Raw genomic sequence first — 18,305 nt, forward strand, 5'->3', positions numbered from 1 at the left:
GAGCCGATGTGTTTATCTTCACTACATTAGAACAGAATGTTAATGCAATTATTAATTGGAGGGCTTTCACCCCACAATCAAATCTGCCAAAATTGCTTCACACAGCAACTCAGCACAAAGTTTGTAACCTGAAATCGTATGTTAAAAAGGCTTGAATTAATATATTATGAAGCCTCAAGCAAATCTACTAACATGCAGACACACGAATCATGACATTTTCAGCATGCTGAAATAACCTGAAATTGTCTGCAGCATATTTAAATCATCCCACAATATTATATCTGATTGTTGGTTTGTTTATTTCATTCATGTTCTAGCTGTGTAAAAAACGTTTAAAAACGCGGGATATTTTAAATTTGAATGATGTATGACGTCAAATTGGCGGTCAGAAAACAAAGCAACACAGTTGGGACACTAAAGGTCAGTCATTCCCTTTTTAAATTTAGAGCTCAAAGCCGTTTTGTCTGTGCATATCCCACATTATACAATGTTAAACATAAATCATTGTTTCTAGTGAGCTTAAGGTCTATAGTTGAAATAAGGCCAGCGTTTTCTTAAAATTAGATCAGACATAACAGCTTTTTAATAGTGAAAATTGACATCACGAATGAGATTATATAACTAATAAGGAGAACTCTTTTGAAGTGAGTGGGTGGCTCTTAAAAGAGCCTTTGTTTTGATGTGAGGAAAAGCTGGTCTCGTTTACTTCTTGGCGGGCTTCTCGGTCTTCTTGGGCAGCAGCACCGCCTGGATGTTGGGCAGCACGCCGCCCTGAGCGATGGTGACTCCGCCCAGCAGCTTGTTGAGCTCCTCGTCGTTGCGGACGGCCAGCTGCAGGTGACGGGGGATGATACGGGTCTTCTTGTTGTCGCGAGCGGCGTTTCCGGCCAACTCCAGAATCTCAGCGGTCAGGTACTCGAGCACCGCCGCCAGATACACCGGGGCTCCGGCACCGACACGCTGGGCGTAGTTGCCTTTGCGCAGCAGCCTGTGAACACGGCCGACGGGGAACTGAAGACCGGCGCGAGATGAGCGGGTCTTTGCCTTGGCACGAGCCTTGCCGCCGGTTTTGCCACGTCCAGACATTTTCGTTATTTTCTTGTGATTGGAGAATCAAAGAATGGTTGGAAATATTTGGGAACCGGTTTATATGTCCCTCGAGCTGCTTCTTCATTGGTCAGTTGGAGCTCAAAAACGTCGGCCAATCAGAAAACTGCTGGTGTCAAGTTAACATAGCAAATAACACTTCCGCTTTACAGTGTCTTGGATTTTCAAAATAAAACGTCTCATGAAAAAACAACTTTTATGCACAAGGAAGAGGATTAGGGCCACATTCAAAAAATGTACTGAGATTAATGAGAATTTTGAGAAGAAAAGTCAGAATTCTGATACACATAATAAACCAAAATACTGGGGTTTAGACCATGGATTTAACCTCCAACTCCCACACATCATACACACACAGAGCCACATACTTTTAAACTAGTTATTGTACATGATGAGTGAAAGCAGTAAATGTGAATGTGATTTGTATGTATGTGAGAGATAAAGTTGTGTATGTAAGAATATTTGTGTGTATATTAGAGGTAAAATTGTGTGTCAACAATAATAATGAAGAATACTTAGTGTATGTATAAGAAAACATATTGGAGGTAAAAGTATTGTATATGAGAGGTGACATTAAGAGTGATCCTTGTGTTTGTGTAGTGTAACAGTAAGTGATTTTAACATAAGTAACATTGTAACATAAGTGATTTGTGAGTAAAAACAATAAATGGAAGAGCAATTTTTGTGTGAGAGGTATTTTTTATGAATAATGGGCACAAACAGACCCCCATACTCCCAAGTTCACAAGCCTAAAACATGTACACACACACACACACACACACACCACCCTGGACCCTACTAATTTGCATGATGAACTATTCCATCTTTATGTAAACCTAGTTGTAGTTTGCTACATGATGTAGCAGACCGCTTATACAGTATGTCTGTGTGTGAAGTATTATACTGTTAACCTTACATTTTCAAGATTACAAAAAAAATCCCTTTTGTACTTTGCTTTGAAGGGGGGGGGGGGCAGTTTGCAGTATTGTGTAGCACTGATGGTGCTTTATCTATCTTTTTTTCTTTGAAATAACATCGACTTAACTTTGCCTTCCACAATATAAATATAAACATTTTTACACCAATGTCAAGGTTTGCAGCATGTTGTGCCCTAAAACACTAATCAACTTTTGAAAAAAAAAAAGAAATGTATATATGCTTTTGAATAGTAAGTTTTGAAACAATTATGATTATACGAGTGACATCTTTGTAATAGTTCCACTGGAGGAGTACTCTTAAGGTGAAGTGAGGTGGCTCTTAAAAGAGCCGTTGTGGGGAGTGAGGGCAGGAGAGTTTAAGCTCGCTCTCCGCGGATGCGGCGGGCCAGCTGTATGTCCTTGGGCATGATGGTGACCCTCTTGGCGTGTATGGCGCACAGGTTGGTGTCCTCAAAGAGGCCGACCAGGTAAGCCTCGCTGGCCTCCTGCAGAGCCATGACAGCGGAGCTCTGGAAGCGCAGGTCGGTCTTGAAATCCTGAGCGATCTCTCGGACCAGGCGCTGGAAGGGCAGCTTGCGGATGAGCAGCTCAGTGGATTTCTGGTAGCGCCGGATCTCTCTGAGAGCCACGGTACCGGGCCTGTAACGGTGGGGCTTCTTGACGCCGCCGGTGGCCGGGGCGCTTTTCCTGGCAGCCTTGGTGGCGAGCTGCTTCCTGGGAGCCTTTCCTCCGGTGGATTTACGGGCGGTCTGCTTGGTTCTGGCCATGGTAGAAACGTTAGTACTTTCTTCTGAAGAGCAGAGAAAAATATGTGACTAGAGAGCCGATCTCGGCTTTATATAGGCAACGCTGGGGCGCTGCCATACGCTGATTGGTCTGCCAGAGGGAAGCGCGCGCCTCAGCAGATCAACTGTTAGCGCTTTGGAAAGTCCGCCCAAAATTCAAACTAGACCACTCCTCCACAGCAGCTCCAGTCCAGGACTGAGTCTGAATGCGGCAGAAAGGCTTTTACTGAAAAGGAAATATTTGGAAAGATTTTACTATTTCTTTTTTACGTATCTTTTTTTTTTTTGTCTTCTTTTTTTTTAAGTATTTCCAAGTTTTTACTGTATGTGGAACAGATAACCAGCAGAATCATGGAAAAAAAAGTTAAGGCAATATAAGATAAGATAAAAAATAAATTAGAACAATACAATTAGAATAAAACAATGGTAGGATTCAACACACTGAGTGGAGTGTGAAGAACGGAAAACATGCACTATTTACATGTATGAATTTATTTATAAAAAATATGTGCAACACTTTAATAACTATACACACTGTACAGTATTTATACATGTATTAAGATGCACAGGTATTTATGATGGTTTGTGTAGTTTGTGCTCTGTCTATAATCTAAAGTGAAAAGAAGAGGAAACAGAAAAGGTACAGGATGGGAAATTAGCAGTAGCCCAATGCATCATGTTTCATTGCAAATGTAATGTAATGCATAAGTCCACAATATTAAAAAAGTCCAAGTACTTAACTCTTGACTGGCATACTGTGTAATTCATGAACTATGTGTTTACTAAGTATTTACATATTCACAGTTTTACAAGTTGTACAAATACCTCACATACTTACACATCACTTATAGACATGTGTGTGCAGTTATGACTATAACCTGCAAAGACAAAAAGAACAGTAAAAAGTAGCCAACGCTGTAGTCATTGTTTGATTAAAAACATAACTGAAGACTGTTTATCAGGTGTGTTTGTGTGTGGTGAGAGAGACGGGTGTGGGATAATCGGTGATATCAAATCATCACTTGTAGTAAGTGTAAGTTATATATGATCAGAAAGTATAAAGAGGAAATGCTCTTTCAAAGCTGTGACTCTTAAAAGAGCCTTTTGGGGTAAACAGTGGTAAAGTAAAGCCAGGAAGCTTACTTCTTCCAGTCTTGTTTATTTATTTATTCTTCTTGGGTGTATTTTTGGGCTTTGCTGCTTTGGTCTTGGCAGCAGCAGCTCCGCTCCTTGGAGGTGGACACAGCTTCAAGAATCAGCTCACTGACGCTGGGGCTCTTCTTTGGCTTCACAGCCTTCTTCTTGATTGATTGATTGATTGCTTGATTGATTGATTGATTGATTGATTGATTGATTGATTGCTTGATTGCTTGATTGCTTGATTGATTGATTGATTGATTGGAACATAGTAGGCTATATTGGGTACCCAACTGATGAATAGGTATGGTATACTGTATAATTAGACATCAGCCTTAGACATAAAGCTGCAGTTTGAAGACAGATCAATGTTCTTCTGTTGTAATGTTCAAAACACTCTTCACAGTCTGAGCTGTAGTGGATCAGGTCCACTGTCCACAACAACTGGGAGGAAAGTGCCTTGCTCAAGGGCAGCTCGATGGGAGTGGTTGAGGGAAGAGAAAAATGACCGGAACAAAAATGATTCTGATGTTAATAGCAGCATGTGGTAGCTGTGATATTTACATTAGTAACTTTATATTATGCAGCTCTCTCTACAGTCACAGGCCATTCTGCTGGTCTGGGATCAGATCCTGCTAGAGCTGTCCAACCAAAAGAGTCTGAACTTAACTAAAGTGCCTTTATTTCTTTATATGTTTCAGCCAACCTACTGAACCTACTTAATCAGAAAATGAAATCATACTAAATGGACTGATTACTCCCATAAATACTGTAGTGTAAAGGAATATATTAATCATGTTGACAATATAGTATATGAAGGTAAAACATATGCATGCAAGAGCCATTCTAGGGGAAAATATATTTTGATATAGGCCTATTTGTAATTTGTATATTTGAAATAATGTTGATAGCTAATAATGTTAATTGAGATACTAGTGATATTGAATATTTAATTTGTATTATAGTCATATTTGTTGATCATTATAGAACTTTAGATTTCCTATGGTTTCTTATGTAGGCATATAGCCTCATAGATTCCAAGTAGTTGAAATGCTCCTTTACACTGACGTCACCATCATTAGACTCAATTGGAGTGAGAAAGGCCACGGAGCAACACAGTTTTTTGACAGAGAGAAAATGATTGCCAATTGATGAATCTTGTTAGTCTGTAACTGTTTTGTTTTTCCACCAAACGTTCTAAATGGAGTTATGGTCTCTCGAGATTTATTTGTGTCAGACTCATTCCTTTTGCATGGACTTTACCCAGTAGTTGAACATTTTGAAACACTGAAGGAGTGCTGCTACAATGCAAGATATAAGTTGAAGGTAAAAGATACAGTATATAAACATGTGCAGTAACCTATTTGCAATTGTGTCATTTCATAATAAATAGATAGAGAATAGAGTATCACATTTATGTGATCAAAGGTGCAGGTAAAGGAGACATGAATAGACAATACACACAATAATATTCATACATTTACGAAGATGCCATTGTTTGGTTTAAAATGCATTTTAACATTTTCAATTGGATTGCTGACTCAACATTCTTTTTTCCCTCAGGTGTGTCAGCTGAGGTGTCAGCAGTGAAAGGAAATAAGCAATAATCTATGAAGGCAAATAAGATTAATTTTCAATATTAATTATTCAGTGGCTGCTAAAATATTTTTTTTTATGGCCCTTATTTGCCTTCATAATAACCATGCTGTACTGAAAATGTATTGAATGGTAGCCTATTCTACTCGACCACTATTTGCCCCAAAAGGCTCTTTTAAGAGCCACCCACAACTTTGAAAGAGCATTTCCTTTTTACATTTTTTTGGTCATAACATACACTTAATTCAAGTTACTTCATATCACCGATTACCCCACCCCTTCTCTCTCACCACACACAAACACCAGATAAACACTCTGACTACAATGTTGGTTACTTTTTACTGTATTTTTTGTCAGGTTATAGACAGTCATAAATGCACACACATAATTTAAATAAGTGATGTATAGGCCTACGTGAGGCATTTGTATAGATTGTAAAACTGTAAATATGTAAATACTTGAGTAAATGCATTACACAGTATGCCAGTTAAGTACTTGGACTTTCTTAATCTTCTGGACTCAAACATGCATTGGGCGAGTGTTAACTTCCCATCCTGTACATTTTCTGTTTCCTCTTCTGTTCTCCTTAGGTTATAGACAGAGCACCAACTACATAAACATCATAAATCCCTGCGCATTTGTCTTAATACATGTATACATACTGTATTATAGCTTGCATAGTTATTAAAGTGTTGCATATATTTTAATAGGCTAAGTAAATCCATACATGTAAGAAGTGCATGTTTTCCGTTCTTCACATTCCACTCAGTGTGTTGAATCTTATTATTTTATTCTATTTATTTTATTTTATTGTTTTAGTTTATTTTTTATGGATTTTATTATTTTTGTTTCCTTATCTTTTTTACCATGATTTTGCTGGTTATCTTTTCAACATAGGAGTGAAAAAAACAGTGACTGAAAATACTTGAATAGTAAAAAAAATAAATAGTAAAATCTTCTTCCTTTTCAGTATTTCTGCCGCCTTTAGACTCAGTCCTAATTCTGCTGGACTGGAGCTGCTGCAGAGGAGTGTTTGAATTTTTGGGCGGATGAAGTCAGATTTACTTAAATGTCTATCAATCTGAGAACTCAAATTGTTAACATGTGGTCCTAATCCTGTTTTGAGTACATAAAAAGTTGGTTTGTTATGAGACAGGGCGGAAGTGTTATCGTTGCTGTGATAATTTGACACGAGCAGAAGCCTTTATGAACCAGTAATCTCTTAAAATAACCTTATATTTTCATGAATTTACATTAATTCACCCCTTCATGCAACATCCCCTTAAACATCCCCTATTTCTTAACACAAGTTACAACGTGCTTTACAAGATTAAAACAAATTACAATAAAAATGAAATGAGAGTAAAAGAGAAACCACACAATTTAAAAGAGCACAGTAACAGAGGGTTAACGAAGTAAAGCCATTACATTAAAATAAAAGAATCAACACAATGACAAACAGTGAAAATTGATGTTATGATTGCGGATGACATGGCCCAGAGGGAGCATATAAATTGAAAACAGTAAGGGTCCCAGAATAGACCCTTGAGGAACACCACATGTAAGTGGAGCCGAAGTGGAGGAGGCATCTCCAGCAACAACAGAGAAGGTTCTATTTACAAGGTAGGAACGCAACAGTTCCAGGGCAGTTCCCTGTAAGCCAACCCATTTCTCCAAGCGATTCAACAGGATGGAATGGTCAACAGTGTCAAATGCAGTGCTTAAATCTAAAAGAACCAGCATTGCACAGTCACCGGCATCAGCTGCAAGGAGTAAATCATTTGTGACCTTTATAAGGGCGGTCTCTGTGCTATGGAGGGCTCTAAAACCTGATTGAAAATTTTCAAAGATACCATTATTGTTCATGAAAGTAGTCAGCTGTGAGGATATAACCTTTTCTAGAACCTTGGACAAAAATTATAATTTAGAAATGGGCCTGTAATTAGTAAGGACAGAGGGGTCCAGGTTTGGTTTCTTTAACAAGGGCAAGACTATGGCATGCTTAAAGACAGGGGAAACTACCAGTGGCTAAGGAAACATTTAAAATAGATAAAATGTACAGGCAAACTGTACTAAGCACTTCCTTTAGGACTTTTGTCGGAATAGCATCCAATTGGCAGGTAGACAATTTCATTGAAAGTATATTTTTTTCTAAAGTCAGAGGTAACAGGTTCAAAATGTGTAAGTAAGACTAAAATATTTGAGGAGATAGAGAGATCATAGGTGTCAGGAGTGATCTGAGTCTGACCTCAATCTTATTCACAAAGTAATTAAGGAATTCTTCACATTTTTCCTGGGAAAGTTCAATATTATGGGAAGGGGAGGGATTAATGACTGAATCTATTACCTTGAACAACGTCCTGGGGTTATGGCTATTCTTTGTGACAATGTTGGAAAAATACTCAGATCTCGCATCCTTAACTGCGCACTGATAGTCTGCCATGTGAGTTTTTAGGATATCTAATGAGATTTGTAGTTTGTCAGCTTTCCATTTCCACTCAGCTTTTCTACACAGTCTCTTTATGAGCCGGGTATGATCATTTAGCCAAGGTGCAGATTTTTTGAGAGATTTTAGAGCTTTAAGTGGTGCTATCGAATCAAGAATGGCTGAGCAGGTATTATTAAAAGTTTCAATGAGCTCAGCAGGGTTTTGAAAAGGACCCAATTTTGAATGTAGTGCAGAAGTCTGAAAGACCTCAGCAAAATTACTGGCAGTCTTGGAGTTCATGATGCGAGAGTAGCGGACTGGGTGACAGATAATAGAGGTGGGGTAAGGAAGGGGCACATTGAAAGTAATGGCCTTGTGGTCATATGTAAAATCTCCAACATGGTAGGGGAAACACCGAGTGAGAGCACAAGGTCAAGGGTATGTCCTTTACTATGTGTGGGTTCTTTGACAGACTGGACCATATTGAAAGACTCAATAACATTAAAAAAATCATTAATGAGCGCATGGGAAGGGCAGCAGACGTGAATGTTAAAATCTCCAAGAATGACAATATTGTCATATTTGGGGATTATCAGGGATAATAGCTCTGAGAACTCATGTATGAACAAATTGTTTATCTTGGGCGGCCTATAAATTGCAACACATAATAAAGGGACCTTACCATTTACCATGAAACTAAGCATTTCAAATTAATTAAAAACACCAAAAGAGTTTGCAGGAGAGCATTTAAAACAATATTTATGTATTACTGCTATTCCACCACCACGACCAGAAAGCATGGCTTTATGGTATTTTACAGGGGTTGTCTCCCGTAAAATACTTTTACACCGGGATTGTTCAAATCTACTTTTTTAGTTTAAGTCATATAAAATATTGGGGCGAAAAACGCGTTGTTCGCCCCGATATTTTATATGAATTAAACTAAAAAAATCGATTTGAACAATCCCGGTGTGCGCTGGATTACTTTGATCTTGAATGTCATACTCTCTCATATTAACTGAATTTAGGCCAAAACTCAACACTGGCTGTGACACTTTCAGGTTCTCCTATCCCCAATCTGTCACACACCGACCTCGCTACAGCTTCAGTGAAAGCCCCCTGACTTCCACGTATACAACTTTCATATCCCAAGTTGCATGTGAAAAAACCTTTACTCTGACACGGCTCCAGACTCAGACAGAGCCCCCTGCCCCCCATAGTTAGGCTCTGTTTAATATTATGAGCACTTTCTATGCAGTTTCTATGTTTTCCTTACAGAGTAGCCTACTGAACATTTATAATACACTTATAAGTCATAGTTACTTTGTGCACATGAGATATAAATTGGGCAGTTTCTGGGGTTTTTTCTGTCTTTTTTCATTTACTGGCAGACATAATTTTATATTTACAAGTTATCACAAACTCTAACAACATGTAATATTTTCTTAGTTATATTTTTTCTTAGCTCTATCTGGTTCACAATCTATTAATCTATTACAATTAGTTGATGCAGAGTAGAATCAGCATAGATTTCATGATATATCCGTCCGCTCCAGTCCCCAGTATGTGGTGTATCTCATGCAGTTCATACTAAACATATCTGAGATATGATGACAATAACAATCTGACATCAAGCATATAGCACGACATGCTCCTGTAAAGACAGCAGTGATAAACCAGACATCAATTCCAGAATCAGAATCAGAATCAGAATCAGAATAAAGTTTATTGCCAAGTAAGTTTTCACAGTACAAGGAATTTGCTTTGGTATGGAGGTGCATACAATAAACATAAAAATAATAAAATGAAATAAAAATAATAATAATACAATTAAAATATAATAAAAAATATAATAAGAAATAAGAAATAAAAATATGTACAAATATATATGTGCAATATAACAATATAACAATTTTCAAACACATAACCACAATCTTAAAGAAAAGGACATCCATAGACGTGAAGACAAATAAACTTGAATGGAACTGGATGAATTCCCTTCTTCCTTCCAGCTGAATTTTCCTCAGTTTGTCCATCAGTCCTGAGCTCAGATCCCTCACTGCCTCCATAAAGCTGTGAGAGAGAAAAAATCCTCCTCCCCGTCGGGGAATCGAACCCCGGTCTCCCGCGTGACAGGCGGGGATACTCACCACTATACTAACGAGGAAAGGTGCATTTCAGGGAGACGAGGTCATCCGTTATTATTGTAGTAACGGAGGTCAATCCCTTTTTGACTCTGAGTCTGTGGAGTTCTGAAACACTGCAAATGCATACATTTTTGTTCACAACAGAGGAGTTTATGGCGCTGTTTCCACTTTTAATTTTTGATACTTTAACTGTACATATTTCCCAATGTAGGAGGAGGAGCCTGTGGCTGAAGCTGCTCCTCATCAGCCTCATCTTAGAGAGGGTGAGAGGGGTTCTCCAGGATGGTGTCGATCTTTCATCTTTCCCCTAATCCGCCCCTCTGCCACAGCCTCCAGACTGTCCAGTTTGAGTCCCACCACAGAGCTAGCCTTCTTCACCAACTTGTTCAGTTTGTGGGCTTCTGCTGCCTTTATGCCGCCTCCCCAGCACACCACCGCAAAGAAGAGTGCACTGCCTACTACAGACTGGTAGAACATCTGCAGCAGCCTGCTGCACACATTGAAGGACCTCAGCATCCTCTGGAAGTACAGCCTGCTCTGTCCTTTCCTGTAGAGGGCCTCAGCGTTGTCCGACCAGTCCAGTTTGTTGTTGAGCTGCACTCCTGGGAACCATCTCTACCTCCTCCCCTTGGATGGTGACAGGGGTTGGGGGATTCCTGCTCCTATATGAAAGTCCACCACCAGCTCCTTGGTCTTCCTGATGATGGAGGAGTCATCGGAGAACTTCTGCAGATGGCACGTTCTGGAGTTAGTCCGAGTGTGGGTTGCGCTCATGTAAAATTTGCCAAATCTTCTCTGCCAATGCCAAACAGCTTATTCTGCTGTTGCTATTGACTCTTGTTTGGTGTTGTTTGGTGGATTGGATGATTGAAGTCTATCAGTAACAAGGAAGAAACAAGACATATTGGCAATTTTACAATTTATTCATTTAACAAACAGTCAGGAGCCTCAGTAGCGTGTGGAAGAACCATACACAGCCACAACAGCCTGGCACCTCCTCCTCATGCTGGTCACCAGCCTGGTCACACACTGCTGTGGGATGGCATTCCACTCCTCAACCAGGATTTGTCGCAAGTCAGCCAACGTGGTTGTGTTGGTCACTCTAGCACGAACAGTAGCCTAAGCTGATCCCATAAGTGTTCAATTGGGTTGAGGTCAGGACTGTTGGCAGGCCATTCCATTCTCTCTACTACCCCAAATTCTGGAGGTAGCCTCTGATAAACCCCGCTCTGTGGGGGCGAGCGTTGTCATCTTGGAGGATGGAGTTCGGTCCCAGACTGTGGAGATATGGGATCGCCACCGGTTGCAGAATCTCATCTCAATATCTCTCTGCATTGAGATTGCCTCCAATGATGACAAGCCTCGTTTTTCCAGTGATGGAGATGCCGCCCCACACCATCACACTGCCTCCACCAAAAGGTGTTACTCTATCGGTGCAGCAATCAGCATAGCGTTCTCCCCGTCTTCTCCACACTTTGACCCTACGATCCAACTTCCGTAGGCAGAATCTGGACTCATCGCTGAACATAACGTTCCTCCACATGTTCAGGTTCCAGTGCAGGTGTTGCCGACACCAGCGCAAACGGGCCTGACGGTGAAGGGCGGTCATGGCAGGCCTCCTGGCAGCCCCATGAACCCGGAGATTGGCTGCGTGCAGTCTGTTCCGGATTGTCTGGGCCGAGAGCCGTGTGCCATATCGTCCTGCAGACATTGACTGCAAATCTGTAGAAGACAGCCTACGGTTCCTAAGTGCTGAAAGGGTGAGGAACCGGTCTTCTTGGGGTGTCGTCTTCTTGGGACGCCCACTTCACGGTCTGTCTCTGACATCCCCCGTTTCATGGAACTTGGCCTTCAGTTTGGAGATGGCACTATGGCTCACTCCAAATAATGCCGCAACTTGCTTTTGTGGAACACCAGCTTGAAGTTGCCCTATCGCACAGGCCTTATCGAGATCAAACAAACGTGGCATGCCGATTCTTGGAGCAGACACCAATTGACCACTGTAGCAGGGCCCATGCTCACAGGTGCTGCCGATCAGGTGCCAATCAGGTACCTGATTGTCAGCACCTGGGGGTACTGGAAGCTCAGAACAAGAGTCAATAGCAACAGCAGAATAAGCTGTTTGGCATTGGCAGAGAAGATTTGACAAATTTTTCATGAGCGCAACCCACATACTCAGCTGTGCTGCTCATCCCACAAATGCATGTTCCTTACAAATGGGGCACCATTTAAAAGGGAAATAAACAGGCTTTCCAACGGTATAAAATGTATTGCCAAGAAGCATTGTTACAACAGAGAAATAATCTACCAAACACAAATTTCCTAACTTTTTGTTCGATGTTTAGTTGTGTGCTGTACATAAAAGTTCACCAATTTTTATGTGGGCTATATATGACCATGAACCCAGTTAGGCTACATTAATAAACTGCCTAAGTTAAACAGTGGGGACCCTCAATAAGATGGAATAAATTTCATAAAATTGAACTATAATGTTGCCTCACATAATACGAAATGTACACAAAAAATGTGAAAGGGCGTGGTGAGTAGGAGCGAGAGCCCCAATGTGTTGCTTTGTTTTCTGACCGCCACGCTGACATCATACATCATTCAAAGTTAAAATATCCCGCCTTTTTTTAAACGCATTGTTTACACCAGTGGTTCTCAAACTTTTTTACGTCAAGGACCCCTAAACTGACACAAATTTGACCACGCACCCCCATTTGATAAGATTTTGTCCCAGAGTCCCCCATCTTATAAGATTTTTGCTTTTAGATGTTTTATTACAGAAAGTGTATGAAACCCATGATCAAAATAGTCATACATTCTGTCATTGTGTTACTTATGGATGGAATTATAGTGAAAATAAATGATTCCCCTTTTTGCTTGGGACCCCCTGGAACCCCTTCAAGGACCCCTGTAGGTCCCCGGACCCCACTTTGAGAACCACTGGTTTACACAATTATATATACAAGTAATTAATAAAAAACGAAATAATTAACCAATAATAAAGAAAATCAAATATAATATTGTCAGATTATTTAAACATAGACAATACCAGATTATTTCAGCATGCTGGAGATGTCACGATTCTTGTGTTTGCAATGTATGTTTGGAATCTATAAATGCTGTTCATTTTTTTTGTTTCCAAAAGCACATTTACACAGCATACTCAAACCCATATAGGCCTAATTACATTTTCAATGTAACAGTATTTTGATTTGACCGTATTGATCAATTTGTCCTAGAGTTTCACTTTGTTAGATTGTCCTCCATGTGGCTGTAAAGTTAATGGGTCCCATCTGGGGATTGATGCATGTCATCCTCCTCTCTTTCTCTCTGGAGAATTATGTTAAAAAAGCAGAAAGGCCATCCTTCACTTCCCAGAAGACGTCATTTTTTCTCAACATTTCACATTTAAAAATGTTCACTTCAAAACAGAAAAAAAATCCTTTATTTTGTCACTTTTGTTTCTTTTCACTGTGATTAACGCAGGACTGGAATTTAAAGGAGGACACTGTCCAACTCCAGCTGGACATCCTCGGTCCTCCAGGTCGACCTTCGTGTTGTAATGCATGCGAATGGCCTGAAATTCACTAAATTAATCAACAGTTTGACACCACGCTCTCAGTCTAGCTAGCAGTTTGAGTCGGTCTTCACCATAGAAACAGAGCACAGTGAAATAAAGTGTGAGTCCAGGAGACACTGACATAATTTGTTTCTGTTTTTAATCATGTTGAAATGACTGTGTTGTTGAATGTTATGATTCAGAAATATTTAGACATGATTAAAAAACATGAAGTCATAGAATTAGTAAAATAATATGTAGGTCAGAAAGAATATCGTGTGCATTTTCTTGCTTTTATTTTGAAGGCAATGTCGCCGAACCGGAAACGCAATTGCTGATAGCTTCTGCTAACTTGCCACAGCCAAAGAAAACGTAGGGAAGGACCGCAGAGTTTAGCGCCGCCCAGCAAAGCGCGCTCTTTCCTTCCTCATTTAGGTCCGCAAAGAAGATTTAAATACTGAAGCTTTCTGGCGTTCCGCATCAGTTTCTTTTTGCTTTGAAAGAAAACGCTTCGAAAATGAGTGGCCGCGGAAAAGGAGGAAAGGGACTCGGCAAAGGAGGCGCCAAGCGTCACCGTAAAGTTCTCCGTGATAACATCCAGGGAATCACCAAACCCGCCATCCGCCGTCTGGCTCGCCGCGGCGGAGTCAAGCGTATCTCCGGCCTGATCTACGAGGAGACCCGCGGGGTGCTCAAGGTCTTCCTGGAGAACGTCATCCGTGATGCCGTCACCTACACCGAGCACGCCAAGAGAAAGACCGTCACCGCCATGGATGTGGTCTATGCTCTGAAGAGGCAGGGCCGCACTCTGTACGGCTTCGGCGGTTAACTTCATTTACCATCTCATACTCCAACACAAAGGCTCTTTTAAGAGCCGCCCACTTTATCGATAGAAAGAGTTGTATTCTTGTTTACGTTTAATTATGTATTTAAGTATTAATCAAACAGCTGCATTTTCTGTTCCAAGTTTGTATTGCTAACACAACCAACATAATTTAATGTTACCTGCTCTCTTAAGTGTAATACAAAAGGTGGACATTTGACAAAGTAACATATTAAAACAGCATAATCGACATCTGAGAGGGCGAGTGAGGTACAATAAAAGGGGGTGGAGGGAGCAACAAACAGAAGACAGAAAATATAACCAATAAAAATATTACAATAAGTACTCTGGGAGTCTTTGGAGAAGGGCGGGAGGGGGGTAGATGCCGTGGCTGCAGCAGGAAGGAACTCCTATTACTAAACATTTTTAAATATTTCTCCAGAGACATGCAGACATTTTGAGGGGAATTGGCTCAATCCCAAAACAAGGGCTTCCTAACTGCATGCAATACTGTAACAGCCAATATGAACATTGTATATTTTACCAAAACATTGATAGCGTTTTAACACAACCTCATACTGGAAAGATAGGCAGCTCAAGTAGTTGAATTATCTTGATTTGCATGATTCAGTGGTCAATTCTCCACAGTTACAGAAGAAAGTCTTTGTGTTGAGTTTGATCATTTGAATGAGTATACCAGCTCTATCTGCTATAATTCTATAGGCGAGTTCTTTCCGTAGCCGCTGAATCTCAACCAATCGTATACGAGGAGCAGCACAGCACTATTTGCATCAACTATCTATAAAAACAACGGTACCGCCTCTCCTTCACTATTCTCTGCAGTAAAGTATCGATATCTCGTCATGCCTGAACCCGCCAAGGCAGCGCCCAAGAAGGGCTCCAAGAAAGCCGTGACCAAGACCGCCAGCAAGAGCGGCAAGAAGCGCAGAAAGACCAGGAAGGAGAGCTATGCCATCTACGTGTACAAGGTGCTGAAGCAGGTCCATCCCGACACCGGTATCTCCTCCAAGGCCATGGGCATCATGAACTCCTTTGTCAACGACATCTTCGAGCGCATCGCCGGTGAGGCGTCTCGCCTGGCTCACTACAACAAGCGCTCCACCATCACCTCCAGGGAGATTCAGACCGCCGTCCGCCTGCTGCTGCCCGGTGAGCTGGCCAAGCACGCCGTGTCCGAGGGCACCAAGGCGGTCACCAAGTACACCAGCTCCAAGTAAACCGCCTGGAACTGCATCCACCCAAAGGTCCTTTTAAGGGCCACACACTACTTCAACAAAGAGCTTATTCATTCACATAATTGGTATGGAGAAATCTATGTTTTGAGAAGTCGTTGTTATTACTTTCAATACAACTAATACAAACCAAAGTAATTCAAGCTGCTTTGACACATTTGGCTGCTGGAAATATATCCCTATACAATGAATATTTTCCCTCAATTACAATGAATCACAAAGTCTACAATAACATTTGTAGATTGGAAGCTCCATAGATCTCATGATGCTCTTCTCCACTACCCAGTATGTGAAGGGACCTTTCCTTACGCAGTTCATACTAGACACACCTGATATAACAGTAATATCTGTCTGTCAATGTCTGTTATCAGTCAGTGTCTCCCGCGTGGCACGCGGGGACACTCATTGTAATAATAAATAATAATTGATTACATTTATATAGCGCTTTTCTGACCACAGCTAAACCTGCTTAGCTTCCCAGGCAAGCTAGCAATGTGATGCAGGAGCTATGGTGCTGGCTAACGAGGAGAGTGCTATTTTGTGCTAGATGCAAAACAGAGTTGGGAAGTGTTTTGTAGAGATCAGACAGGAGAGATTTCTGTGTCTGCTATGATTTTATTCAGAGAGTTGGCTACTTCACTGCCTGTCCAGCTCATTCAAAGATTAAATAAGGTTGTTTCCGCCCGGTTTCGAACCGGGGACCTTTCGCGTGTGAGGCGAACGTGATAACCACTACACTACGGAAACTGCTGAATCCTTTGCTGTGACGGAGCCACATGGCTCTCTGTGTCCAGACATATGAGACAATGAGACTGAAAGCCACAAGTTGTTCCTGTGTATATGTGGAGCTACAAGGCTCTTTCTTTCTTTCTTTCTTAACAATTAAAACTGTAAACTAATTAACCAAAAAGCCATGAAATTACATAATGCATACTGTCATATGTAACTGCTCATACTAAAAATTAAATTACACAATTACTAGTAAGCTTACGATTTTGGTTTCTGTACATGTCTCTATACTGTATCTTAAAGCTTCAAATTATAACTTACATAAGCCTATGTTTATATAGCCTACTACAGTATATTGTCAGTTTGATTGATATATTACTTTACCCTACAGTGAATACTACTTTAACAGGGGGTAATCAGTCCATGTATTAGTTTTCCTTTTTTTGATTGAGACAGTAAGTTGGCTGAAATATGTATTATTTACTATTTATTATTTTAAGTTTAACAACACCCTTTCAGAATCTAGATCAGTCAGCCCAGGTGCCCCACAAGGCTGCGCCAGCTCACCAGTCCTCTTCACATTATACACAAATGAGTGCACAAGCAGCCAGCCTGGGAACTACATATTAAACTTCTTTGGATGAAAATACATCAGCCTACCACTCCGAAATGTCATGTGATGTTAACTATCTTATTTTAAATGCAAAGAAGACTGAGGAGACTGTATTTGGCCCTAGGGCAGTGGGGGATCATGGGCCGATGGTCATACATGACAAAAAAAAAAATACAGTAGAAATACTACTGTACAAATACAGCATTCAGCTGGAAGACCCATGTTGAAATTCTGTGTTCTCGACTTTGTGCCTACCTCAATTAAGTTTCTGAATAGTCGGCTAGCCTATATGAGGCTTTGGGGCTATGTGCAATCATTTCTCAGTAATAAGCTATGGGGGTTGTGTGTTCAGTGCAATAGTTGCATAGGTGCATGATGCAACAGGGTTGTGCAATGGGTTGCTTTTAATTCTTTTATTGGTATTGTACCTAAGTTTATTTATTTGTTGTTTGATAATGTATGTATGTATGATGTGAAGCATGCTGTGTATGGAACTGATGATTGAGTGACACAGCAACACAGAGTGCAAGACAAATTTCCCCACGGGGACAACAAAGCATATCTCATCTTAAAGCCACTTCAGTCAAAGTCAGACTCTCTATGTTGGCTGGACGGCTCTGGTAGGATCTGATCCTAGACCAGCAGAAGAGCCTGTGACTGTTGAGAGACCATCATATAAAGTTACTAATGGAAATATTACACTACCAAAGTGGTACTAATAAAAAAATGAAACATTTTTCTCATCAAGTTGTCTTTTCTCTGTCCCTGTTAAATTATTCAACTATTCAGCAAGAAACAAGTCCATCTGTGACACAAAAATAAAATAAAAGTGTATCTCTAAAGTTGTGAAGAGCTGAGAATCACAAGTTTGTAATTATATGTTTAAGTATTGAAACGCTGACTTGGAGTAGATTTATAAAATCAGGGACAAATGTGGAACCAAAATTCAACTGATCTCCAAGCAACTTCTGTTTAATAAAATCACTGAAGAGGCTGAAGTGGTTGAAAAGGTAGTTTTACACACAATAAAAAAAGATAAATAGCCTACAGAATGATATTTCAGTCAAATGGACTCAAATTGGATTACATTGTATGAGAATCTATATTAGACAATCATGATATTTGTGTCCATTGGAGAAAATACACGTTTGGCCTACTTTCATGTAAAATGAAATGAAATGACA

The 18,305-nt window shown here is 40.4% G+C and overlaps 5 protein-coding genes and 2 non-coding genes across 8 annotated transcripts in view; 3 read left to right on the forward strand and 4 right to left on the reverse strand.

Moving 5' to 3' along the window:
- The window catches only part of LOC139645270 (histone H2A-like), an 83,225-nt gene that overhangs the window by 32,088 nt on the left and 32,832 nt on the right, over nt 1-18,305 (forward strand). The gene's annotated exons all lie outside the window — the stretch shown is intronic.
- LOC139645291 (histone H2A-like) overlaps nt 1-18,305 on the reverse strand; it is a 31,772-nt gene that overhangs the window by 1,287 nt on the left and 12,180 nt on the right. Inside the window, exons 2-3 of one of the 2 annotated variants that reach the window (XM_071520975.1) lie at nt 9,167-9,176; nt 714-1,098 (exon numbers count right to left, since the gene is read on the reverse strand). In XM_071520975.1, the coding sequence (XP_071377076.1) occupies nt 714-1,098; nt 9,167-9,176 (395 nt within the window). Of the gene's footprint in view, nt 1-713; nt 1,099-9,166; nt 9,177-18,305 lie in introns of those variants that run through there. The other variant, XM_071520976.1, reaches the window with a different exon arrangement.
- Nucleotides 2,402-2,812, reverse strand: LOC139645285 (histone H3). Its single transcript, XM_071520969.1, has one exon. It carries the CDS (start codon nt 2,810-2,812, stop codon nt 2,402-2,404), a length of 411 nt encoding a protein of 136 aa, XP_071377070.1.
- Nucleotides 10,087-10,158, reverse strand: trnad-guc (transfer RNA aspartic acid (anticodon GUC)). Its single transcript has one exon. It is a non-coding gene; the product is annotated as a tRNA-Asp (tRNA).
- Nucleotides 14,221-14,532, forward strand: LOC139645297 (histone H4). The gene has a single exon (XM_071520981.1). The coding sequence runs from the start codon at nt 14,221-14,223 to the stop codon at nt 14,530-14,532; it is 312 nt and encodes a 103-aa protein (XP_071377082.1).
- On the forward strand, nt 15,384-15,764 carry LOC139645283 (histone H2B 1/2-like). The gene has a single exon (XM_071520967.1). The coding sequence runs from the start codon at nt 15,390-15,392 to the stop codon at nt 15,762-15,764; it is 375 nt and encodes a 124-aa protein (XP_071377068.1). The 5' UTR covers nt 15,384-15,389.
- On the reverse strand, nt 16,454-16,526 carry trnav-cac (transfer RNA valine (anticodon CAC)). Its single transcript has one exon. It is a non-coding gene; the product is annotated as a tRNA-Val (tRNA).

This window comes from Centroberyx affinis, unplaced genomic scaffold (assembly GCF_046629955.1).
Source record: "Centroberyx affinis isolate AG114_WGS23_722 - 3 ecotype Tasmania unplaced genomic scaffold, CSIRO-AGI_Caff_v1 ptg000840l_1, whole genome shotgun sequence".
Lineage (NCBI taxonomy): Eukaryota > Metazoa > Chordata > Actinopteri > Beryciformes > Berycidae > Centroberyx > Centroberyx affinis.